General features: G+C 27.0%; 1 protein-coding gene across 19 annotated transcripts in view; it reads left to right on the top strand.

The window, feature by feature from the left end:
- Positions 1-26,264, top strand: part of LOC121124502 (uncharacterized) — a 156,068-nt gene extending 129,804 nt beyond the window's left edge. For 7 of the 19 annotated variants that reach the window (XM_071890975.1, XM_040719664.2, XM_071890969.1 and 4 more), the window contains 2 exons: positions 5,208-5,984; positions 24,764-26,264. In XM_071890975.1, the coding sequence (XP_071747076.1) occupies positions 5,208-5,984; positions 24,764-24,815 (829 nt within the window). In that variant the 3' untranslated portion in view covers positions 24,816-26,264. Of the gene's footprint in view, positions 1-5,207; positions 5,985-19,677; positions 19,732-20,358; positions 20,430-24,763 lie in introns of all 19 variants that reach the window. The other 12 variants (XR_011781722.1, XR_011781727.1, XR_011781723.1 and 9 more) reach the window with 3 other exon arrangements.
- Positions 26,265-27,776: the final 1,512 nt, after the last annotated feature.

Genomic DNA, 27,776 nt, shown 5'->3' on the forward strand with positions numbered 1-27,776 from the left:
CAGGCCTTTATCGAGACCAAATATGTAGCCTCCAAGTGAAGTGGTCAGGAACAGGTGGTAGTCACTTGGTGCCAAGTCCAAACAGTAGAGTGGATGCATAAAAACTTCCCATCTGAGCTCTTGGAGGTTCTGAAGCGTCATAAAAAATGTGTGCGGCCTGGAGTTATCTTGATGATATCTTGTTGTCTCCTTTTACATATGCTGGCCGCCTCTGTTCGATCACAAGCTTAAAACTGTCGAGTTCTTTACAGTAATGGGGATTATTTACCGGAAAAAAATTACTGGAACCGCTGTTGTGCAAAACCGCTTTTGACGCGGTCTTCCCATTCAGCTAGAACAAAAAGAAATTATTAAATTTTTCTTAGTTTGATACTTCCATACTCGACGCTCGGTAATTCACAACTGAACTGTACAAACGCAATAATTGCTTGACATACTTGCACATTATTTGGCTTATCGCAATTTAAAAACAAGCATGGAGCAGATATCTTAATTTTGCACAAATACTGAATTTTATTATCTTTTCTTTTATATAGTGTAATTTATTGAGCACTAATTATAATTCTTATCTCCAATTTATGCATTACATTAAAAGAACGATGTATATTTAGATTTTTTATTTCTAATATATTTCCACAAATAGGTAAAGAAATATTTTTAATCAATATTACACTTTCGTTCATTAAATTGGTCCAATATCTGTTTTTGTTTTTAATTTTTTATACCTTTGTCCAAGTTAACTTTTATTTACTTTCAGTGATTTCTGAATGTATTTTATCGTAACATTAAAATCTATATTTTCTAGTTCATTAGGACATAAAATATTATTATTTTATTTGAAATAATGTTGCATATTTTTATTATCTAACATGTATTGTGCAAGTAAAAATTTTGGAGAAACACAAAGAATTTATATTATCACTTTTAAATTACAATACTAGGAAAATTGCTAGAGGAGAAAAATTATTAATTATATTTTAAATGCTTATTTTTTTCATACGAAATAAAAAAAATAAAAAATTAATGAAAGACTTGAAATTCTGGGAAATCAACAGTTATGTCTTTAAGACAATTCATTTTTTTGAATATGTACTGGCAATATTTACTTTTATCAGTCAAAGGTTGTATTTACAATATTAAACTTCTAATTACATTATTAATTTTTTACCCTTCTGAATAATGGTTTCTATGGAAGAGGATTAAAGTTCATATTAGTTAGTATCCTTTAACAAATACAATCTCTTCTTTATTTTCATTCACAAGTTTATGAAGGAGACAATTTTCACCATTTTATTTTGGATTGTCAATGAAATTTTGGAATTAAAAAAAAAAGTTAAATATACCAGTTGATACAGTTTTGTTTTGTTCCAAAATCTTCCTTGTTGTGTTTCAAAAAATTTGTAAAATTTCATTGTGATTTTTTTCCTCAAATTATATGGATTGTAACGAACGTGACTTTAAGGAAATAAAAAGATCATGTGAATTATTTGGAGGGTATGTTAGGAACTTTGAAGTTCCTAACTATGTTTTGGATGCTTTTCGAAACCATCAAAGTAATACTATGAAAAAAAAAAAAAATTCCAAATAGTACCTATATAGTTTTATTTGAAATAACCTAACATTCCATTTTTAAAGCAATTACTCATTTTATTTGGAACAATATATAACTTTCTACCTCAAGCAATTTTTCTAGTACCGTAATTTACATGTTTGTCAAGGAAAAATATGTGTAAAGATTGTGCTTAAAAATAACTATTTCTATGATTAATAAAATATAATTAAAACTAGTGTTTGCTAACATTAGAAAGAAATTATAAAAAGTCTTATATTTTATAAATATAAGCAAAAGTATATATACTTATTAATTATGGTACCATTGGACCATTTATAATGTGATGTTATTTATTTTTCTTGTTGAAAAAAAAATCATATAGAGTTTTTTTTATGACCAAAATCAAAATGTATTGTAAGTATGACTTATTTTAACGTAATTTGATATGATATGTAGTGCTTCAACATAACATTAATTTTAAAAAAAAATCAAGAAAAATGTGAAAATCCATGATTTATTTTTTTACTTCACAAATACTGGGTGCAGCACCATTACATGATTTTTCCAAAGTATAACAATCAAGCTGTATACCTAGAAGTAGAGTGGGCGGGGTTTCATTCAAAAAAATGAATTGATATATTATTTTATAGATATTAAAAGAGTAGAAAAATTATCTTTCAAGCTTTTTTTGGTGCAATTTATAAAAATCAGTTCTTTCCTTCAATTTCTTACATATAAAAAACATTTTTTCATCATTTAAAAATTGAAAAATTATTTGAACACAAATTATTTCTTAGATAACACTAAAAAAAGCTTAAACTGATGGCATCTAGATTTATTTTCAGAAAGAAAAACATTTTTAAGACTTATGGAGAATATCTTATTACTTAATTGACTAATTAACCATAAACATAATATTTATAATTTAAATTTTACATTCTGTTTTATCAAAAAACGATTTCGAATGAAAGCTTATTTCAAGAAAAACAAACAAAATAAAAAATCCTTAAATTTGAAACAAAAAATGAATTTTGGTGTATGGACAATTGGGGACATCCCCTATTTGATATGACTTGTTAAACTATGTAAAACAAAAGTTTAATTATTTACGAAAATAATGTAACTTGATTTATTAATTATTGAAAAAGGAAGTATTGTTGCGGTAGCCTGTGCAGTATACATTCAGACCCATATTTTGTATTTCATATATGTATACATATGTTACATCCCAATGTTGCATAAATATATTTGATACAATTAGAGGTTTTGCATTTTTATTTATGGGATAAGAAGGAAAATTTATGAATTTTAGCTATAATAAATAACCTTTATTTTATTAAAGAGACAAATAACGTCACAATTCGGACTTGTAAATAAAATATATACAATTATTTGATTTTGACTACCAAACTTGGATTCTATAAGTTCAATTTTCGGGAAATCTAAATGATTAATAACCATATTTAAGCGAATAAATTTGTTGATTTTGTATTTCTACAATGATAAGGATATTGTAATTCTTTAAGTTTTTATTTTTTACAAAGTTTTCCTCAAGTTAGCGTTTATTGTTTCATATACAATTTCTTTAAGGTATGAATACGTATACAATTGTAAAATCATAATTAAATGAATAATAATAACATAAAAAACAAATCATAATTAGAGATTTTTGTTATGACATATGTATGGATGAGTAATTAATTTAATTTTGAAGTTTTTTCTTTGATCACATCAAAAGACAAATTGTTTTTCAATATAGCTATAGGCTTTAATAGGATAATTTTGTGAGAGAAAAACTATAGATAAGACTGATAATATATTTAATTATCATTTGAATGCGTATGCATACAAGATTATACTTTTTACCAATTTGTATAAAAAAAGTATTTTATTATTTTGAGTGCTTTACTTATCTAATACTTTTTAATAAGTAGTAAAGCATTAAAATAATGTAAATCTTTTCCTAATTCTTTAAGCATATTTGATGTTTTTTGAAAAAGTACTTTAAAAAAATATTTTCATTTATTTTAAACTCAAAATAAATTATTTTTAAGCTTACTTCACTTCAAAAATTATATTATGAAGCAACTTGTTGGTCATGGAAAATAATATTTAATAAAAGTTTGGAAAAAAGTTTTTTTTTCTCCCCATGTCGAGGTTTTATATTTTGTACATATACGGAAAGTAATACTTTTATATACTACTTCCTCTTGGAAATATGTACATACGTACAGAAAGATAACCTCATTTTTGTGTTTTAAAAAATATTTATTTTTAGTTTCGTTAAACTTTCAATCAAATTGGGTAACAAAGCCCATAATCCTTCTCAGCCCTTCTTATGATCCTAACTACAACGGAGAAGTTGCTGGCGAGGCGATACATCGATTTTGTGGAGTCCTCCTTGATTTTCTTCTTCAACCTGTACAGAAACTTCTTGCTTTCCTGAAGAGGTCGTCTACATCATTTTTGATCTTGAAAATCAGTTCTTGGAGCACTTCACAATGTCAATAATCTTTGCCACCTCAATTTATCATTTAGGAGATCGGAGACCTGATATGTTTTGGCTTTTATTTTGTACCCAGTTTACTAACTGCTTTATAAAAAGAATGTTGACTAACAGAGTGTCAAAGTATCACAACTCTTCCTTGATTCTATCATAAATCTTCAAAGTATTACTACTTTCAGGAGCACTTATAGCAGAACGTGCAAGTCCCTATTCTTCTACTCTTATAATATATAATTTGCGTCGCTTTGCTTAGTGAAGTTATTTATTTATTTTTTAAAAGGTTGCAAATTATCTTTCCTTTCATTGTCTTTAATTGTGAGATAGACAGATAAAATAAAACACGCAGGCAATATTGTTAACCAAACTTACAAAAAAAAATAATATAGTCTGTACATAAAAGAATAACTGTAGTATTAATACGATTATATTTTAGAAAAAATAAATTAAATTATAAAAGGAAAATAGTTAGACCATATTCCTTCTCTAATATAATATATTATTCTTTTTATTGCAAAGATCAGTTTTGTCAACTTATACTTTACAGCGCGCCTTCAAGAAATACAAATATTTTATATATAAACCGACAATAATTTGTTTAAAAATGCATGTGAATTCCAGATTCAATTTGAGAAAAATTGTTATAGCTTGCTTTTGTTTAGACATTTATAAAAACTGCATTTTTGATATATTGAAATCAATGGAGCATTAATGTATAAATCATTTTAGCTGTGAAAAAAAAATTTTTTTAGAGAAATATAAATGAATAAGTATACCTGTCAAAATGTCGAATAAAAATGATAAAAACATTTATCATTTTTTGGAAAAAATACACTTATAATTTTATCAATGGTACTCTATCACTGACTGACGTTCCTGAAATTTTAGTAAATTAATATAATTTATTAAATGTACATCATATTGTAATAGTAAAAAAATCACAGTTCATACATCAAATTGTACCACATGTAAATATTATTTATATATTTTGAACTGTTATTTATATATAAAGTGTAAAAACGGTTGATATAATAAATGAATTGTAATAAGGCTTTTAGAGATGTAAATATATTTTAAGGGTGGACGAGACAAGAATTGGAATATTCCAAATTAAATTGATGACATAAATTAATTTTATTCTTTTTTTTCCAGGTTTGCAAGTATAACAATAAATCTGGGACCTACCTTTCTAAGCGGAGCCTTGGCAGCAAATTCAGAAAGCTACTTGAATCGTCCTTCGTGTCCTCTTATACAGGGGCCTTTTCGTCATTATGTTCTGAATGTTCTTTGGATCTTTATTAATGTACTCTGTGTGCTACTTACCATGTATCATTTATACAAATTATATAAGGATTTAACAAAATCAAATTTGGAGGCTGTTCGCGTCACTTCACTAGTAACGGCTCTCATCAATGTGAATGCTGGAGTTGATAGTGAGTCATACCGTATCAAATCATATATTCAAAAAATGGAGAAGGAGGGAATAGCACGTGTCAAGATGTTCATAATTATAACTGTTGCATATCTCATTTTCTGGGGCCCTCTTTTTCTAGTCACTCTCTTTAGTTATGGAGACTATAAAACGGAAGATCCATCTGCTTCTCATGAAATTACTCTACATGTTGCCTTTGTCCATGCCTTCGTGAATCCGACGTTGTTCTTAGTTTTACATAAGGGCTTGAGAAAAGCCACTCTCGACTTAATATGCTGTAATTTCCATGATTCCGAATCTCCACAAACAGAGGAATATCCTCCCGATCAAATTGCCATAACAAGAGGATCCAATGGAACTGCTCTTAATATGGAGTCCACAAAGATACACAATTCACTCAATCATCGTATGCCCTTAAGCACGGATGATATATTAGGAAGTTCTACTTCTACGACCAATTTGGATGGGCCCATCTCATCCCTTAGTCGAGCATACATGTAAGCTAAATTAAGTTTATTCATTTCATTTTACAAAGTATATTTCATAGTATTATAAGTGTGTATTTTTATTTAAAAAACTTTGGTAACGAATTTATTTAAAGTATTTATGTGTCAAAAATGTGTTACATGATAATATAACAATAACGAAAGTAATTTGACTCAGCTTACTTGTTGTTCCAAATGTGAAAGAGTTCTTTATGAAATAAATTAGATTTACATATGTTTGTTTATTTCTTTCTACGAATAAGTAATGGAAATATCCATGGGAAATACTTCTCATCAAGAAAACATTCCTCTAGAGATATAACCAAACAACATGCAATTTATATAAAAATACAAGATAGATAAAACTTATTTTGGAAAGTAGTGCTACATTCAAGGAATAAAGAATATTCTTGACTAAGATGCTTGCATAGTAAATAATAATTTCATACAGATAGTCACCATAGACCTTATATAATAATTAATATTCAGATCATTCCAGTCGTAAGAGTTTATAATGATGCAAAGTTTTAAATTAGATAAACAGCATAAAGTTTGTAACCTCTGAAAGATTTTTTTTTGTCTATTAACAAAATTCATTTGTTTATCTTGTTGAGTATACTAAGTCAACAAAAAAAATGATTTGTTTTTGAAATTGCATATTTACAAAACATTTATTAATTAAAATTTAAAAAATATCTCATTTTCCTTGTCAAAATCTAAATTTATTCATGTTAAATACATATTGTATATAAAAAGCAATTCTCAAATTATTCAACAGGAATAAATTTAGATTATTTGGATGAAATTTAAAAAAAAAGTTCAATACACAAATTTCAAAACTCTACTTTTATAAATATATTTAAACCGTAATCCATTATTATCAAAACTGTTCATCTTCGATATTGATATATTTACCTTCTTCTACACCCTTTGAAGTATAGTCTATTTATTAGTCGTTGCCATGTGCATGAGTGACTTTATTTTTGCTATCAAGGCTTCTATTTTGAATATTTCTAGGTAACTTGACACCGTTCACACTAGCCAATCATCTTTCGTGATTCTGTAGATCCATTTTTCCTGTAGTATCTTCTCCACTCATTTAATTACTTCCCGTACAGATCCATATTGAAAGAAGAGGTGTTCTGAATTGTCACTTGTCAAGGCACATAAAGTGCAGTTTTTATTATCCAATGCTGAATTGTTTTGAAACATCTCCAAGTATGGAGTTATGTTATAAATATTAATTATTTTTTTTATTCATTTAATTCATTCAAATGAAGAAATTGCATAACTTATTTGTTACATTTTTATTTGTTTGATTAATAAATTTAATGTCTTAGCTGAAACATTGAAGTTGCCTCAGAAATATGCTTTAATATTAAATAATATGTTTGAAAAGGTTCAACATTAAAAGATTAATATTAAACATTAGTTGTATCTTTAAAAAATAATTTTTTTATCCAAAATATTAAACAAATTTTTATTGTTAACAATATGTTGTTTTTCACAGATAACTGTAATACTTTTGGAAATTTTCAACACCTCAACATAAAATAAAGTCATATACCCATTTTGTAATGGTTTATTCTATAGACAAAGATACAAAAAAACAATAAATTATTTTGATGGCAGTTTGAAATTGTGGGATAGTTTTCTTTTTGAATATACAGCTCAATTAAAAAAATAGAGCTCCTATAAACAGATATAAAGTAGTTGAAAAATCTATTTCTGAATATAAATGCCTGTTAATTTTTCAATTATTATGATTTGCAAATCATAACATCATATTAACAATGGCTTTGAATGGAATATTTTCGGTTTTTTTAATGAAATAAATATTTAAACATTATTTAAGCTAAAGTTTTAGCCCTTTATTAAAGAACTGAAATTTTCTTTATTTTCAAAATTTATTTAACTGCTCTTAATTATGTTTATACTACTTTTAAAGCCAAATATTTTTAGTGTGGTCCCTAAATGTTTAGTGCTAATAGATTCATTTTGTTATTTACGTAAAAGTGTATTTTCAAGCATTTAATATTCCTATATTTGGCAATTTATTTTCAAATTTTGGTGAATTTAATTGAAATGAAAAATAAATTCGTAATTTATAAGTAAAAATTGTGATAATATATCCTTTCTAAAAAAAAAATTCTTTAATTTTTCGTTCATTCTCTGCATTCAGTTTTATCAATCAAGGTTCATTCTAATATAATACTTAATTTTATAGAAAAACTTCTATTTTGGAAGATATGACTATTTGAATGTGGCTCCATAGAACAATTTTTAGAAAAATCGCAAGAGTGAGGGATTCATTTTCTCAGGTAGTAATCAATTGATTCTAAAAAATAAGTTCATAGTTGATATAAATATATATCTATGCTACTGAAAAACTTCTAATACTAATGCATCCTTGAAGGTAATGACAGTTTATAATTAAAGACTTTTGCGAGACTTTTTGCTTCTGCTTGACTTACCTATGGCTATTATGACCCAGCCACACAAAGTTTTTGGACAACTTACCAACATTTTTAACCTATTGGTTGAATCAATTTAGATAATTTTGATTAATTTCCGCAAATGGAAATGAATTAAACCTGTCAAATATTGCAATTGTCCCACATACAAGGTCGTTTAAAAAAATAAACAAATTGAAATAAAGTATCAATGAGCTTTTAAAGTTGTACATTGAATTATTAACTTCTAATATAGTCTTGTGCAAGTTATTTGAGACAAGAGAGACAATATTTCAATTTTTTAAAATACTAAACCTGAATTACTGTAGCAATTGTCACATTGTCTAACAGTCAAATGAGACTATCTTTCGTTATTTTTCTTTTTTGGTTGATTTAAACTAAAATCCTCAAAATTAATATTTCTTTTTAAGAGAAATTGACAAAAATGATTGATTTTCTTAATTAATTTGCTCTGCAGGGTCGTAGACTATAATTGAAACAAAATACAATGCCATCCCCATACTGAACATGACGCTATGTGATGAATTTTTTGATTTATTTAGTAGCATTGAAGGTAACACCATATTCATTTTATATAAATCCTCTCCATTTCCTTCAAACATTGCTTGAATTATTTCAATGAGTAAACTTTTCACTTCATAACAGAAAATTTTAGTATTGAATAAGTTGTTTCAGAGTTTTTATTATTGACTTCACTATGAAATTATGAATTTAGCCTAATTAGACCTTGTGAAGGAGTATATGTTGGATGGAAATTTATAGAATTTTGAATATTTCAGAATAGTAATAAAGCAAAATGTATATTATTAGTCCCATAACGTCCCATATGAGTAAACAAAAATTCCGCTGTAATGCAATAGTACGGGATCTCGATGAGGTCAAAGTTTGTTTCAATTGTAGTGTGTGCCCCTGTATATTATACCACATGATTAATGAACATAAAAAAAAGTCCCATGTTGGATCTGTCCCCGGTGTTCCCTTTAATATTTTTTTTAGTTTTTACACATATGTAAATATTTTAAACTGCTTTTGAAATGAAAAGGTGCGCAAATGCACTAATGTTTTGATGCAACAAATTTTCATTAGGGATAATGATATCAAGAATTCTGGAAGAATTTTATGACTCATAGAGAGTAGTGTTAAGTTTGTGTCGATTTTGTACACAAACTTTGCTGTGGTAGATTTATAAACTTCTTGCTCTGCAACTACTATTATAAATATATATTTAGAGGGTGCAGTTTTACAATTAAGAATTTTTGAGCAAAGGACATTTCTTAAATTGTAGAGATATTTACAAATCAATTAGTATACAAACATAGGGATCCCCATTGAGCCTAGTCATTCAATCCAACCACCCTCATCATCAATCACGGCCTCCAACCGGGCGCGGAACCTGCGGCATACCTTGATCAAGTGATCAATATTCATATTGTTGACAGCCTCAATAATGGAGTCTCTCAGAGAAGCCGAGTTGTTGTGAGTACGCTTCTTGGACTCCCTGTCCAAGACGCCCCACACCAAATAGTACAAAAGATGGTAGTCCCAGGAGCTAAGGGGCATATTTCCTTAGACCAGAACATCTCCAAATTGTCCGAAAACCAATCTTCTACATAGCTGTGTTCTCATCCCTCCATACTCCTTGAACACCATTGCGATTTTGTACACAGTGGCAGAGGACAATTTGAGAAAGTCGAGGATCTTTTTGGACGCTGCACGACCTGCACGGAGGGTGACAATGATTGTTGTACGACGGTCGTACTCGGAGTATATTCTCAACGCTTTTTAAACAGAACTTATACAACATTGTCTTTTGAATCTGATAAATTGGTTTTTAAATTTGTACGATTGAGGATTCCGAAGAAAAACAGGTTTAAAATTCTTAATTGTAAAACTGCAACTTGTATACATATATTGTATGGCTTTTGATATATCGTTTTTGATATTCTGCATTTAAGAGTTCAATTTTTTGTATTCTTTTATTTCTATGGGTCAAATGTAGTTGCATCGATTAGAGATAAATATATTTGTTATTACTTCAATTAATCCATCAATAAGCTAAGAAATTGAATTGAATATATATTAAATATATGTACAAAGTGTGACTGATATTGAGGCAGATTTTTAACGTTTTACAAAACTCTACATATCTCATGTAAAAGTAATGATTGGCCCTCGAAATTTACGGGGGTATTTTACTATTATATACTTTTAAGATTTAACGAATATACTTTTCGTGAGAATCCAAGACCTCATGTTTTCTTGACCTGATAAGGGAAGAGGAGTTCAAACATCCACTCACAAGATCCTGGTGAACACGTCAACTATAGAGGTAATCTCTTCTTTCTACTTTTTTTTTTTTTTTTTTTGGGGGAAATCTTTTAATGTTATATGTACTTAAGTACATATTAGTATCAAGAGCTGTAATTGTATACAAATGCGCATATCTCTTAGTATTCAAACACATTTAAATGCCGCTTTTAGTGATAAAAAAAATGTTGGGAAGAGTAAAATAACTCAATCAGTCCTTGTCAAAAGTGCTATAAGGGGCTATATTTTACTTGTTATTAATATTTGAGTGAAAAAGCTATTATAAAGACGTGTGTAAAATAAAACAGAACGCAGTTAGTCAAATTAATGAAATACCTCAATGTGGAACAAATACATAGTATATGAGCTGAAAAGTCTAGGGCTTCACAAATATTTGGCGATATTTTTCAAAAGACAGCTGTCAAACGTTCATGATAATATGTTCTTTAGTTTATGAATTATTGTGCTAAGTGTGACGCTACGTTTGTTGTTGCTCAAGTAATGGATCAAACATAATTTTATGTTTTTATTTTATATTTCTTTTCCATGGGAAAAATACCGTTTAAGGTAGGCAATGAATGTCAAAGAGTTATGAGGACTTTCCACAATAAATCAAATAAAAAAATTATAGGTAATAAATAATAGGTAAAAAAATCCAATTTTGAACGATAAATTAGGGTTTTCTTTGTTATGGCTGGGACTTTTCAGTGCACGAGTTAGAAATGAAAAAGTGATTTCGATTAATATTTTGGCATAGTAAGGCTGCTGTATGTTGAAATTCCCCGTCTGCAGCAGAACAAATGTTAAAATGAAAGATACAGTAATACTTAAAAATAAGAGTGGCATAATATAGACAATTTTTACTAAAATACGGGCTGATCGAGAGTCGGAAACGGAACTTGAGAGGCACTTGAAGCATAATGTCTAGTTTTAATCATATTTTTTTTTTATAAATTCCCTTTATTTATTAATTCTGGCCAAGGAACAAGTTCAACTCGTATTATGAGGCTTCACCGTATATTATTTTATCTCTGAGTGTAAAGTTGTATTAGTATTTGATTGTCACCTAAAGGGAAAAAGTTGATTGGTTAACTTTTTATTAGCAATGAAGTTCAATTAGAATGTAATATCATTTCTCTAGTAGGAATTACTGATTACAAAAGTATTCTTTTTAATTAAATATTCAATTATTACTTTTTATTATAAAATAAGGATGTTTCTAATTTTTTATTTGAAGTTTTTGAGTAGTTTTGCTTATTCTTATAGGTTGGAGGCTTTTTTGAGTAATAAAAAAAGAACAAAATTTGATATATATGTTAATTTTCTTTACGCAAAATTGAATGTTACTTTGAAGTATGTGCTTATATTTGATATGTAATAATTCAATTTTTGGAAAATATAATTCAAAAGTAAAAAACAAAACAAAAAAAAAACTCATTATATTTTAAGGGTTTTGTTTAATATAATAATATTTTGTTATTTTATGGGCCTAGATCTTATTTAGAGCATAAAAAAAGGATTGTATATACAAAATATTATTTTATTCCCATAGATCTAATTCTGCTGCAATATTTCTTAAACATATTGTGATTGATGAAGGAACCAAGATTCTGTTCTTTTAAGTATATTTTCAAATCAGAAGAAGCATTAAGTCTAAAAATATAGTTGTTTATGTGTAAATTGTACGACAATTAAAAGTTTATTAGTATTGATAAAACTAAAGATAATACAAAAAAAGTATCTGAGCTATATAAAATGATAATGATTGTAATTTTTTAGACCAGACACCACGAATATACAGTTTATCAATCCGCCATTCTACTCTAAGTCTAAGAAGGACGTACAATTATAACTCCACGACAAATTATCAGAGTTACAATCTGTCTTTTATGGGCTCACACGAATGCTCAAACAGGTTATCATTAAAATTAAATCTATTTAGTTATGAATGTTCACTACTCAGGAGTTAAATAATAAAGACAACAGCTGAAAAAAAAAATATTCTTTGGATTATCTATTCTAAAAAAATTACACCCGATTTCCTTCAAATATTTTTGATTGTAAAAATAATAGTTTGTGAAATTTTTTTCACAGCATGCGCCCTTTCTTTAAGCTACTATTTAAAACAACAAGCAACAGACTGGCGTAGCACGTTAAAAATATTAATTTGTTTAGTCTGTTCATGCTCTATTTAAAAAGTCAACGACTGTCTTACATCGTGTTGCCTGTTTCTTTATAAGAATTTATGTCAACATTTGCCTTGGGACCAAAACATACGACATCAAACAAGCTCCTTCAGCAGTCATGAAATTATGACCTAAAAACTTTTCATGTTTTCTCCCAAGCTTTTCATAGACATTTTGGATAACCTTTAATCAAGGGTTCGTTGTGTTTGATGTGTTTTCATAGATATACTATCATCCATTGGAGCTTTTGATATATCATTTAAAAGCTTTGAGTCTAAAAAGTGTAGTTGTAGGAACAACTTTCAGAATTTTACAACAAATTTGTGCCAATCTGACTATATTTACGAGTTTGATACATATATAACATGGAATATAAATAACACTCATCTTACAAAAAAAACTGAATAAATTAACTTATAAATGAGTTTACAAAAATATATTTATCTATTCAAAAAAGCAAAATGTAGATTATAAATAACGCAAGAACAAAAAAAAGATATAAATCAAAAACATGAAATGTTTGTAATTATATACTTCTAAAATAACTCTTTCAAAAAATTTAGTTATATGAAGTAACTCATGAATTAGTTTTAGACTAAAAAATATTTTTAAGAGGTTAGCTCCTTTGGATAAAAAATTTAAATGAAAATGTTGCGTCCGGTAAAGAGGCGTTAGAGCGACGTTAAAATTTTTGATCTGAGACGAGTATCTATATCTCTGAAAAGACACAGAATTATGTTCTGAAATTTGACAAACTTAATTTACTCATACATTTGAGCTTGTGAGCCAAAAATCATCCAAATCTGAGATGGTCGGGTCAAATCCCCTCGTTAATTTGACATGGATGACCCTTCAGTGATGTTGCCTAAAAGGAACAGTTAAAGGCTTGCTTCATTGAAAGTACCTGGCTATCTAAACCATACCATATTTATTAGTTATTAATTATTCATTGGCATCAAGTTAGTTGAATGATGGAATAACTATGTATGAAAACGCACGTCTTATTTCCCATACCTTTTTTTATACCAACTAAGGGAGATTTTTTCTATGTCACTATTACTAAATATAGATATATATATTAAATGCAAATGTCTGTATGTGGGATGTTTATGTCAGGGGATTACGACAATCCCAAGCAATGGTTTTTGCTCAAACATTTAATGTAGGTTTTTAAGACTCAGGAAGTGATTCTGGTAATTATTTGTTTTGGCCTTCAATGCCAATGTAGTCTTAAATTAGCATTTATCATACAGAAAAAGCGTTTGAACAATTTATCACCAAGGATATATCCATTTGGAACGTGCAGTTGTTATGCGCCATTCGTTTGAAAAAGTTGATGTGAGTGGACAAAATTAAGGCATCAAACTGTCAATTAAATATTTGTTCTCCTAAACCGCTGAAACAGCTAGTCACATCAATCAAGCATCTGTTAACAAAAGAATATTTTTGTAGATAATTCCCTCTGACATTTTTATACTTTCATTATAACACAATTTTATTTCGAGACTACAGTTTTGGTGATCTTTTTAAGGAAAAAGGAAGTACAAAAGAGTACAATATTGATTTCTGGAATTTACTTTATACTTCACTTTTTGTTTTTTATTTACTATAATAATAAAAAATAATATTATCCAGAAATACCAAGTATCAGCCTAATATAACTATGTAGGTACATATAGTTTCTTGGAGGAAGTAATATAAATGTTTTTACTTTTGATAAAGGTTTACAAACAAAAAGATTTCCACACCAAATAATAAATATAAAATTTGTTGAGTATATATAAAACAAGTTGAGGACCGTTTTTATTTTATTAAAGAAATAGAGAGAGGCAAAACACAAGAAAGTAAAATATGATAAAAAAATAAGGGGTTTTCTAATGATTCTACTAAGAATAGTAAAGAAATGTGTTTGCACAGAAATATTAGTTGAAGGTCTTTTATGTCAATATAGTAATAATTTACATGAATAATTTTATATATACTTACAATATCCACGTCCTCTATGTACCCTGTTAATGTGTGTTTTTTCTATAACCATGACGTAAAGAAACAAAATATATATGAATCATTTCAACGGATTTGACTAAAATTTTGTATGTTATATCACTGATAGTAGTCCTACATAGACATGAAACATAGGATATGTAAATCAATTCATCTAAGCATTATTAGTATTAAGTTGAACTTTTGACGATTTGTTTTTTTATTAATTCCACCTCTGTAAAAGTCGTATCAAACAAATAAATGACAAAGAGCCACTCATTGTTTTCCAATTTTTCACAAACTTTTCACTTATTACAAATCTTCTTTCATCTGGTAGATTATCGTTCAAAAGTCAAGTTTGAATTTTTCACCATAAAAAAAGATTATATGTAGTGAGTATGATAATATATTTTCTAATGCGTTAAATGGTTTCCAATAACGGATTAAAAGTATATAAAACCTTCGGAAAATTATTTACACTAGTGTACACTAATAGATATAATCTATTAACTTATTATATAATAATATTATTGTTACTCATAGTCCAAAACATACTCTATTAATTTTGATTTTTATAAAAATACTAATTTGTAAATTAAAAAATAAATATCGAAATTTTGGAGAAAGTTTAGTGTTTATTATTTGTATTTCCATTTGTTAAAATTTTATCATCAAAGATCAATTATAATGGAAAATAAAAATTTTATAAACCTTGATCAGAAATAGCCAAAATTAGAAGTAAAACAATGATTTATAGTTGATCATAACTACTAGTATATATGCAGATAAGTCAGGAAGCTAAATATATATTAATAAAAGTCAATAGAACAACATAACTTAGTAGACAAAGTGCTCAGGAGAAATTATTCTCTTGTACTTAATGTGCAAAAGTTCAAAAATGCACGGTCGTCCTTATATAAAGACTATTTATGATACATCATATATTTATGGAGTTCAAAGACCATTCATAGATATAATATTTACTTATTATAGGTTAGGGAAAAAGTAATTTAATATTTTTGGCTTTAATTCTATGCTTTATAAGAAGTGCTACAATAATCAGATCTCAGACAAGTATGCCTTCTTCTCTTCGATAATTTGTTGCCAATGATAACCCAACTTCATATTGAACTTCTCGTAGAAGTCCTTGTCCCTATTGGCAAAAACTCGGACAACCAATTTTCACAGGCCTCTATTGAGGTCAAATTTATACCCCCAAGCGTGTTAGCCATAGATAAGAACAGGTGGTTGTTACTTGTTGACAGTTTGGGACTGTAGGGCAGATGTATAAGAACTTCTAATGTGAACTCCTGGAGTTAGTAGTGTGTCATCCAAGATGTGTGCAGGCTGGCGTTGTTTTGACTATATATTGTTGTCTCCTTTTCACCAATACTGGTCGGTTCTGTTAGATCACTAGCTTGAAACAGCTTAGTTGTTCACAGTAGAGGATAACTTTTTTTGAAAGAATATTCAAAATTCAATCTCTCAAACCACTGTTGCACAACACAAACCAAAGCAGTATCGGGCCTGTATACAATGCAAATTATAATTATATTTCGACAGCTAATAATTTATAAAAATTAGAATTACCTAAAAATTTATAGTGAAGATGCATTTACAAAATTTAATAAAACGTTATTCTTTAAAGTTTATTCACCAGTATTATTTTTTAACTAAGTATATCTTCTTTATTCTTGCTCACATCGGATGATAACATAAAGTTGTCAATGTATACTAAAACACTTTTTTGAACAATATTGCCCTTGGTTGTTTCATTCGTTAATTATCGTGGGTGGAGAATAGATATCTCAAAGGGAGAAATTCGCCATAAATTACATTTTTACTTCCTGAAAAGGAAAATCTTATAATGTGACTGACATTGAAAAATGGATCACTTACGTAAATGAAAAGTGACAGTGATATTAATTGAAGGTCAACCAAACGGCTCGGACTGTGACCAAGAATGAATTGACTAGGAGGAAGATATTGCTGTGTGTTTAGTGGGAGTGGCATGGGAAAATCTACTCTGAGCTGTTCTCCTATGGCTAAATGCTCAATTATTTCCTTTATTGTTCACAAATCGACTGTTTTGAAGCTATCAATCGAACAGAAGCGGCCAAAATTGGTAAATAGGGGAAGAATCGTGTTTCAACTAGACAATGCTATGCAACACACATCTTTGATGGCCCCTAGAAGCTCAATGACCTAATATTATCCACTCTTTTTATGTTTTTATATTATATATTCGAGCTTTATCTTTAGTCTAATTCTTCTTACTATCAATTGAGTTTCTTAAATTTCTTCAGCCTCAAGTAAGATCAAATCTATAGATAAGTTGCCACTAATAAATTAACCCATTCGGAATAAACTCATGATCCGTGACTTCTCACTCTTTCGTTATTTTTATTTAACCCATCTACCCAATAAAGGGTTTAGTTGAAGTTGAGTCTTTAATATAAAACATAAAAAAGGTGGGAAATATCTCAACCGGAAAATATTCAACAAGAGAAGAAGTATACTGCCAGAATTACCAGTTACAAAAGATTTTACCATATTTAAATAAAGGAAGCGTACTTGTTGTAAAAAATAAGTAATAGACCTGCAGAACTTCCCGAGTTATAAAAATGTACATAGAGCTATTTATGTGAAATAGTTATACATTATAAATGCTTCTAAATAAAGCTTCACTAACATTTAATTTATACATAATCAGACATGAAACAACCTTAAAAAATGGTGTTCATATTTAGATATTGTATTCCGTCATACATAAAAAAATCCATCTTATATGTCTGTGGCTTCTATATATGTTCTTTTATACCAGATTATTATGAGTCTACAACTTCCTTAATAATCAGTAAATGATTTGTACATCCTTGTTCCAACTTTGTAAAATAGTTGAAGATGAGGAAATTGTCGAAATCCACGCGTGCTTGGGAGTTGTTATTTTAATCGCTTTTTGTTTGGTGGGATTGGGGGAGTGGCATTACTCTACAAAAGCTTAGCTACAACTAAACATATACAGTTAATAACATAAATAGGTTTATTTTAAATATGTATAAAATTGGAAAGGGTGGCTACATTACCAGGAGGTATAAAGGGAAATAGAAACAAAGAATGAAGGTAGAAGAAAAGAAACAGTGAGAAGGATGTAGAAAGATGCATAGAGAGAAGAGAAAATGGAAAAGATAGAGAAAGGAGGGAGATTTAGAAATATAAAATAGAAATAAGGTCATACTTTGGTCAATAATAGGCACATAATTACCCTGGAGCCGCAAAAAAAATATCATGGAAATATTCTTGGTCATTTTATACGTCTACTTACTAAATTTCAGAATAAACTTTTGACGATTTTAGATGCCATGTAGGATAATGCGAAAAATAGACATACCTATATTTAATATATGATTAACTTTTAGAGAGACTCAAAACCCTCAAAAAGGGGCTAGTGGCCCTACTGCTCTCCAGTGGGGATTTTATGCTGACGATGATTTTGACATTTTTTTTCATAAGAAAAGATAATATTTTAGCCATATCGCTTTCAATAATAAAAATATTAGGAATGGATTTGAAGATTTTCGAAATCCTCTTGAGCATAAATTTAAAATAAAGTGCATTTCAGTCGCCGACAATTTTGTAAATTTAACTTTATTAGCAAGCAAGGAGCAATTTCGCTGATATTGGTCTTCATCAGTAAATATGAGGTGTTTCAAAGTTAGCATACTTGTTATGCCATTATCCTACTTGGGTTTTTACGTTCATTGCAATTTCGACAAATTTTTCAAACTTAATATAATTTTAAGGTCAAATCGTTATAAATTATAAAACTATCTAAAAGGGATTTTAAAAATAATGATTATTTTTAAAAGTATATGTTGGTTACAAAAGAAAGACGAAATATATGCTGACAGCTATTTTTTATGCGTATAAAAAATGCTGAAAATTGTTTGTTTTTGGGGCATGTTAAAATAAGACAATTGTAACCCTAACCATTAGAAGTATATTTCAGAGGAAAGCAGTTTATTTGTCATGACTTTCAAATATATGATTTGGAATCACATGTAAGAAGGAAAGAAGGAAGAAAAAGATTAACGAGGACTTTAGCAAGAATTAATTTGATGTGAATCTTCAATTATACTCTGAGCGCAACAAGGCCTCACGATTATAACTCCGAAAACAAATCCTCAAGGTTTTTTCGTCTTTTATTAAATCAGATTCCGAATACGATTGAATGTAAAACTAAAAAAAGTTTAATAATTATGAGTTAGTAATCACATTAGCAGAAAAATAATCTTCCGTTTACCAATTTCATTCAAACAAGCCATCTAAAAATTCACACGATTTACATTACTAACCATAAACTATTGCACTTTTTGTCTGTTAATACGTGCGAATTTTCCAAATATAAAGAATTACATAATTGGAAGACAAATTTTTTCAGGTTTCCAAAATACACTCTTATTTTAAATATAATGTCCCAAGGATTTTTACAAAGGTATCAACTCTAACACCAAATATGCTCAAATTTATATCACACCCCTAAAGAGAGAGTAAATACACACTTAGGGTGCAAAAGACGTATTTGATTGGAAAATATTAAAGTTTCCTTCAATTGAGGGAGTAAAATGAATTAATAAATAAATCCAAAAAAATTCCAAGGTCACTTTTTTACCATTGCAAAAAGAAAAATATTTATAATGTAAGAAGAAATAATTAACCGTAATCAAATAATGATATATTATGTGTTAATTTAAGGTGATTATGAATTGGAAAATAAGTTTATTTATAAAGATTAGTTATGGAACTGAGGTAAGCTAATTAAAAAAAGCTCTTAATGTCATTATACAATTTTTTGTAGATTTTTATTTGCACAAATGTTTTTCAATGTCACCTGTTTTGTCGAAATGAGTTTTTTTTTATTTATTTTTCTAAAAAGAAAACTTTATTAAATATAAATTTGCATGAAAAGAATATTGTTATATAATTTAATCAAATTTTATAGAATTTAGAGCTCATCACCACACACAGCTACAAAATATTTTAATCTTTCACATAAGTTTTATCAGATTTTGATGTTTCAATTAAACAAAAAAAACCATTATCAAAAAAAAATTAATGTTTTGTTTTAGTATATCTACATAATTTATAAAATTGTATTTCTAATATATTTAAATATATCATAAGAAAATGCATGATAGCACTAATCAGCTCCACACGTGTTTTTTTGTCTATTTTTAAATTGAACAATATATTATTTAATTCAACTTAATGTTTAAACAGTAGGAATATTTAAGTTTTCGAGAGGATTACAGATATTTCTAATTTCACAATTTATCAAAATCTAATTTAAATTTTTTTGTGCTAGTCTTTCAAATTCAGTTTAATACAACTTCGTAAAAATTGATTTGTCAACTTATTAATTAGTTTTAATTATAGGTCAATGGAAGATTATTATTTATAGCGACTTATATGAATTTCATACAAATATCAGATCAAACAATCCACAGGTAGAATTAAAATTATTTTTAAATTTAGTTATTTAATTGACTTCTTTAATTTTGATTTTTTTGAATGTATCACTTGATATACTGAACTTTTGTTCAGAAATATGTACTATATGCTGAACCACATTTGAAAAATGTATAGTTTTTCATATATATAAAACAATGCACATGTCTTCAATTGTAATTGTAGAGAGTAAGTTTTAATGGATTCAATTTTGGACCAATTTCATTATTATAATTTTCTAATGACATAAAATTACTATTTTTTTCTTTTTTATATATTATATTAATTTCCGAAAAACAACCTTACTACAAAAAATCGGTCATTGAATGAAACACCTATTTCTTGGCCTTATTTAAAAGTAATCCCTCCTCCCAATTTTTTAACAATATCTGGCATCAAAACTGCTTGAAAGGCAACTACTATATTTCCTTCAGAACTGTGACGCTGAGGGACCTACTAGAATTGCTCAACGTCCTTTCGGAAGTCCCAGCAATGCTAAAAATAAAAGATTAAAAAATTATCAACTAAATAGAAATAGCTCTTTTGACCATATTTTTTTCCCCAAATTTATAACAAAATATTCAATTTGATACCTTAGTTAATTAGCATTCGATAAATATATTATTTGTCATTATTAACCCTCGTAATTGTTGAAGGTCTTTTTGGTTTCTACAATTTATTTACGTTATAGATGGTAGAAAATTCTAATGAAATTTCCTTAGCACATTTGGACATACACTTTACATTAGTAAAGTTGATATAAAAAAAAGGACATCGCAGTTTGTTAAAATATAATGATAAATGTAAGAGTAAGTTAAGGAGAGCAATTTAGCAGACATGACGTTTTATTAGATTAGTTACAAGTAAGTATGAATGAAACATGAAGGAATTAAGCACAAATCACTCATTAGTCCTCTTCAAATCCCCAGTGTTACTCTACGTAGTTCATGATGACAGTCACTTTCTATTAAGATGATCACTCTTCAAGAATGATAAAATAACGACAGTTGAAAGAGACTGTTTAGAATAAATTACTAAAAGTATCTTTCTCGTTTTAGATAATATTTTTTACAACTCTATACAAAAATTATTATAATTCAAAATTTACAGAAATTGAGTACCGGAATTTTTATTTAATAAATAACAAAAGAAATTAATCACATCTAATTTTACTCCTCTAAAAGATAAAGCTCAATATTTATTATTCAACATAAAGAAAATTCAATCAAAATGTGTGATCCGTAAAACATTTTATCATTTATTTGAAAACTCAATTTGTTACAAAAATGAATTATTGTATTTTGCTGATACATTATTTGACAAATACAAATTTTGCAAATACAGAGAAAGATAACTGAAAACAAGGCAATGACAATAAAATCAATTTCATATCAATGAAAATATAATAATTTGTTATGTAGTTTTACAAATCAATTTATACAAAAAATAATAATTATATTATAACCTATCATTCATGATAAAGAGTCAATTATTTCTATCTAAAAAAGGAATTAGTAAAGGTATTAAAGTTTCTTAACAAACAAAAAATCTAACTAGTAAAATATTTTACTGATTACAAAAACAAAATTGTTGTTGTAAGTCTGTTTTGATTTGTATCCTTTGACAAAATTTATATATGTTAATGTTTGTGAAAAACAAACAGAATGTCAGAAGATAACAGTCATTTCTTTTAAAAAAAATATGTACATGGAAAACAATGTCAAAAATGTTATTTGCATTGAGTAGAAATGTACGTTAGGGCAAAAATAATTTCATTTTTTTTTAAATAAATGGTTTAAATTCTAAAATTATTCCTAAACATAAAAAAAAATTTAAAAAAATTCGTTAAAAATTTTGAACTGTTAAAAAAATATATAGGTATTTAAACGACTAAAATTTTACATTTTTTGAAGAAAAAACTCCGTAATTACTTAAACACATGTCCATAAATTAAAGCTTCTTTGCAAAAAAAAAGAAAAGATATTGACTTCTATCAATTTGACATTTAATATAATCTTTAATAATTTCAAAAAAAATATATACTGATATTTATTTCATGACCCCTTTTCTAATTCTGTAGCATATTCCAACAAACTATTGAAAAAATAAATATCAAATTTTACAATAAAAATTAAATTCAGCGAAAAAAGTTAGATCTTTTATAACTATAGTCTTAGTGATATTTTTATATACCTTTCATGGAAAGCTCAATCTAATTTTACAAAAAAGCTTTAATTTAAAGTATATCGAAATTATTGAAACAAATACTATGATTTTGTTTTTTTATGAATGTAAATTCAAAACTTTGAAGCCGTTGAGATACCTCTAAATATTTAATAAAGCTAGTCTAACTTTTTTCAAATATTTTTTGAACAATTAGGAAACATTTTTTTACCTAGTAATAATTGAATATATTGTGGCCTTAAGGTATGTGACTTTTCAAAATTTATTTAGATAAAATAAATTATATTCATACTCTCCAGAGTCCTATGTACCATTTAGAATTGTACATAGTAATGTTTATTTATGATTATAATAACAGATAATACACAGTTTTGTATCCAAACAACTTTTCAAGAAAAAAATAAAAAATAAAATTTTCATAAAAGTGATTGTTATTGTTTTGAGTAATATACAAAACTTTTTACAATAATTCGGAAAAATAACTACAAAACAAAAGCGGAAAATTTTTTGCCCTTTAGTTTGAGATAGTTTGGTCCTTCATGATTCTATCTCGAGAAATATTAAAATAATTTTCATAGCCCAAAATGTCAGTTTTCGTGGTCATCAGAGTGTAAATCTTTAATACCATCAATTGGATTGCATTCAAAATACTTAGAAGAACCTAAAGGGTAATGCAAGACTGTTAGTTAAAACTAGTCAACTAATTTTTACCCTTGTCTCCAGATTGTTTGCTCCTAATGGCTTCTATAACAACTTTGATAAACCAACATTGATAACAGTGAGCAACATTCTATATATTATCAATAAAAGTGGGTTACCACATCTATCAAAAAAATTAAATCTTCTAACGTTGTTTATTAGAATATTTTTACCTCAACAATGGAATCTTTCAACATATATAGCTTCCGGATATAAAAATTTTTTGATTAGGGGAATCCCTTAAAAAGATTTTCGTATTCCCTAAATTGAATTTATTATGATAGTTTCACTCCTACAATCAAATCACTTTTTAAATTACAGAACCTATTCATTTTGAAAAGGAGAGTTTTTTAATCTTTCCAGATTATTATTTTAAACGTTTTATGAAGCAAATTTTCAGTAAATGTATTATGTGCAAATGTATAATAAATGTTGTGTCCCACTTAAAGCATAGATAGCTTAACTTATAGCCAAAAAAAAAAAATGATTCTAGCAATTAATCTTTCATTACTTCTAAAAATAATTATTTTTTAGGATTATCTATTTTTCACTTTAGGACAAGTCATATTTTTTGTCTTTTTGATCATAAACGAAGAATTAATTAGACTTTCTAAGAGGAAATCAATTTTTTCTTTTTTTTTATACTTACATATAATTTTCTTTGATAAAGAAAATTTTACAGAATTAATCAAAATATTTTTTGAATCTTAAAACTTTTACCACAAATTATATAACATATTTTTTTATATAGATGTTGGGAAAAAATATTTTTCAAGGAAACACTCTGTACTCGATAAAACTATACATTTTTTATAAAAAGGTCGTTTTTGTTTCGTTACATAAAATCAATTTCAATTTAGTGACAAAAAATGTTAAGCTGCCCTTCTTCAAAATATTTTTCTTTTTTTCTGTTGATTGATTTCATGTTGATTTGTGTATCTATTTGTTTTTCTTAAATCATTTTGTAACAACTTTAACTTGATACAGAACAACTATAATAAATTAAGAATTATAAAGTAAGAATGTCCAAGTAAGTTAAAATGAAATAAAAAAAACACAATAATAGTATAATGCATCATTGTGAAAATATTAAAAGAAAATAAATAAGAAGAAACAACAGGTTAAGAACGACAAAACTAGGCCGTGTGTGTAACATAAATTGTATAGGATTAATCAAATATTTCATTTTTATTTTTAACATTCCCAAAATACGCCTAATTGTCATCACCACTATACATAATTAAAGGTTAGGAGGAAATATATTTGAGTTAACTACAAATGGACACCACAAAAGGTTTTTCAAATTCAAAAGTTTATGTTTTTTCGATGTTTTCCGTAAAAATTTGACTTATATATATTCTATCAAATGAAGGAATATAGTAATAAAATTTCTCTATAATATGGTTGATAATCAATGAAGGTATAAATGTTTTTTTATTTATATTTACAGATTGCCAGAGAATCGAAGTGAAACTGGAAGCAAAAGAGAAACAACACTTTGATAGGAAAATTATTTTACAAGTCTAGATTTTTTGATATGCAATCATACTTCAAATTACATTTTATAAAAAGCGTGGGAAAAGAATCACATTTTCCCTTTATAAAAACACTAACTGAATATTATCACATTTTTTACATTGAAGAAGAACGATATATATTCTATGTATATGTGGAAAATAATAATGTTTTTTTTTTGTTTGTTTTTTTGTATAATTCACATTAACATTTGCAATATCACTGATGTTATCATTTGTTAAGTGTATTCTAATTATAATTTTTTATCATATTTTATTCACATAAATGTCAATTACTTTGTCGTATATAATTTTATTTCTTTATACAAAACAATATTATTTTGGTCTTTGAAATGACAATCCTAAATGGAAGATTTTTTTTTCTTTTTTGAATGGTGATTATTAATTTATTATTTATAATTTCTAACTACTAAAATATTAACTTTTAAAGAGTAGTTAAGGCAAAAAAATTTTGGTGCTTGCCTTTTAATTAAAAACAAGATGTTTCTGCATGAATTGTATTAAAATTAGTAATGCATAAAAAAAGTTTTTTATTTGTTCGCGAATGAATCACTTGAGCATATGATTATACTGTCACAATATTTTCTTGTAAATATTTTGTTTTAATTTACTGCCTACCTGTAAATTATCTTTTTTTCCTTTCAGATTTGTGTTTTTTTTTAAATTTTGATGGTGTTTCTTATTTTTGCATTTATCTAACAAATTTCGCCCAAAAAGTTTGTTTTTTCCCCTCTTTAAACTATCTTACTGTGATATTTATAATGATTTCATCTGAAAGTTAATACCCATGATTTTTTTCGTTAATGTATACGCATGATTTTTTTATCGATGTTAATCAAAATGTATTTTTTCTTTCTTTTTGCATTTAAATTTATTGTTTCAGGATTTTTAGTCAGGCAAATGAGTATTCATTACTAGTCAAAACTACCAACATTTTTTTGCTTTTTTGAATTGTGTACTTCAACAATTACCTTTTTTAAATGAAAGGCAATAAAAAAAGTAGGAATTAAAATATGTGGTAGGAAAATTTTTGCTTACGATGACAAAAATTGATCAAAATTATAAAAGTAAATCTATACATCAAGACCCATACTAAAAATACATCAACAATAAATTTACTTTAATCTATGTTTGTTTATATATATAAATAAATAACATATCTATGTTATGTGTGTTCTTTTATAAATACTTAAAGTTTTATCTAAGTTTTTTCAGGGCAATTTTTTAAACAGTTCGTTCTTCAAATATAATTATGCATGCGTTTAAAAAAAAAAGAGTATTAAGATATATTTGTCCGTAATTGGAAATTTATAAATACGAAATAATATTTGAATATCCATACATCATATTTGTACCAATGATTTGGTTTTATATTAAATTATAATTTGAAATACATGGTTTTTGTGATACAGAAAATATTTTCCTTTTATGGTCTTCTGTTTATTATTGGATATAATATTTAAATGGAATTGTGGGATTAAAGTGTTAAATAGGATGTTAGAAACGGCCTTTTGTTCTTGGATTTGATCCCCTTTTCTCTGAAATGTGAGACTTGAACATCTATGGGAAAAAATCAAAGAAATTGGAGTTAGTAGCAAATGGCCAATGAACCCTTTTACAAGGTACGGAATCATAACATACCTTTTCCAAAAGGCAATTTAAACAAATTGAAAATTCAGTAAAGTTTTATTTAGTATCATAATTATAGGTCACAATTAAAGTTGAGTATTACACAGTTTAAAAATCTTATTGGATGAGTGACGTTCCTCATTGTCCATACTCTAAACTTTGGGGATTAATATGCAATTTTTTCATTTTTGTGTATTTTATTGAATAATTTATCATTAAGACGTCTAAGAGTTATAGTTTTTTTAACATAAAGGTGCAAGTTGTCCTTCACCAAATAATTTTATAATTGTGGATAAATATTGGAATATCGAATAAGTTATTGACAATTTTGCAAAAGTCTTTAAAAAGTTTGTTTTTTCAAAATCCCTTCGGTTCCAAATAACAGATTTGGACAAATCATACTAATTAAGAATTTTGGCTTGACATTAAATGTTATGGTAAATTAAATAGTCGAAAAATCGTATTTTATATATTTAAATTGGAGTAATTAACTGATTTTCATAAATTGCCCCAAGACAAACTCAGGTACTAGATTACAATAAAGGTAACTTTTTATAATGTTTCGTAAAACATTTTTTTCGACGGCAATCCCATGTTTGCCGCTTCCCAAGCGCAAAATATTTACTTTCTACACGTGTATATAGAATTAGGTAATCTTTTTTTGCTGATAGACCATTTTGAACATTTGGCCGAAAACCAATATTTAATTTATGGATATATGCGATTGCATATATATTTGTTCTATTTTAAATGATAGTATGAAAAATAGGTATTATTTATATTTGTTGAATCGTTAATTTCATTAGTGCTATTTTGCAGATTTTTTTTTATATTATATTCATTAATGATCTTATACAAATAAAACAAATATTTTTCTGCCAAAATACCCTAATTAATTTACTAACATGACATATATAGCTAATGAACAATACCTATTTTTCATTTTTAAGTGATAAATATGATTTAATTACAAATTGAATATTATTTTTCTCCCAAATGTCTCAAATGACCCTTCAGCAATATGTGAGTTCAACAAAATAATTTGGTCGTTATTCCTAGAACCTTTGCCCACCCCGTATATATGTACCCTTAGTTCATAACATAAAAATACTAAGCTTTCCTATTTTGTTTCTTACACATTACCATATTTTGTGTAAAATAAACCTTTTCAATCCCATAAAGTATTTCAAAGTATATTTTGTTGAATATGGATCTAGAAAAAAATACTCAAATAAATAATTAATTTTTTTGGAAATTCCGTTTGTGGAAAAAGTTAATGTTTATTTTAATGCAAAGTAT

Source organism: Lepeophtheirus salmonis, chromosome 9 (genome assembly GCF_016086655.4).
Source record: "Lepeophtheirus salmonis chromosome 9, UVic_Lsal_1.4, whole genome shotgun sequence".
Classification (NCBI taxonomy): Eukaryota; Metazoa; Arthropoda; class Copepoda; order Siphonostomatoida; family Caligidae; genus Lepeophtheirus; species Lepeophtheirus salmonis.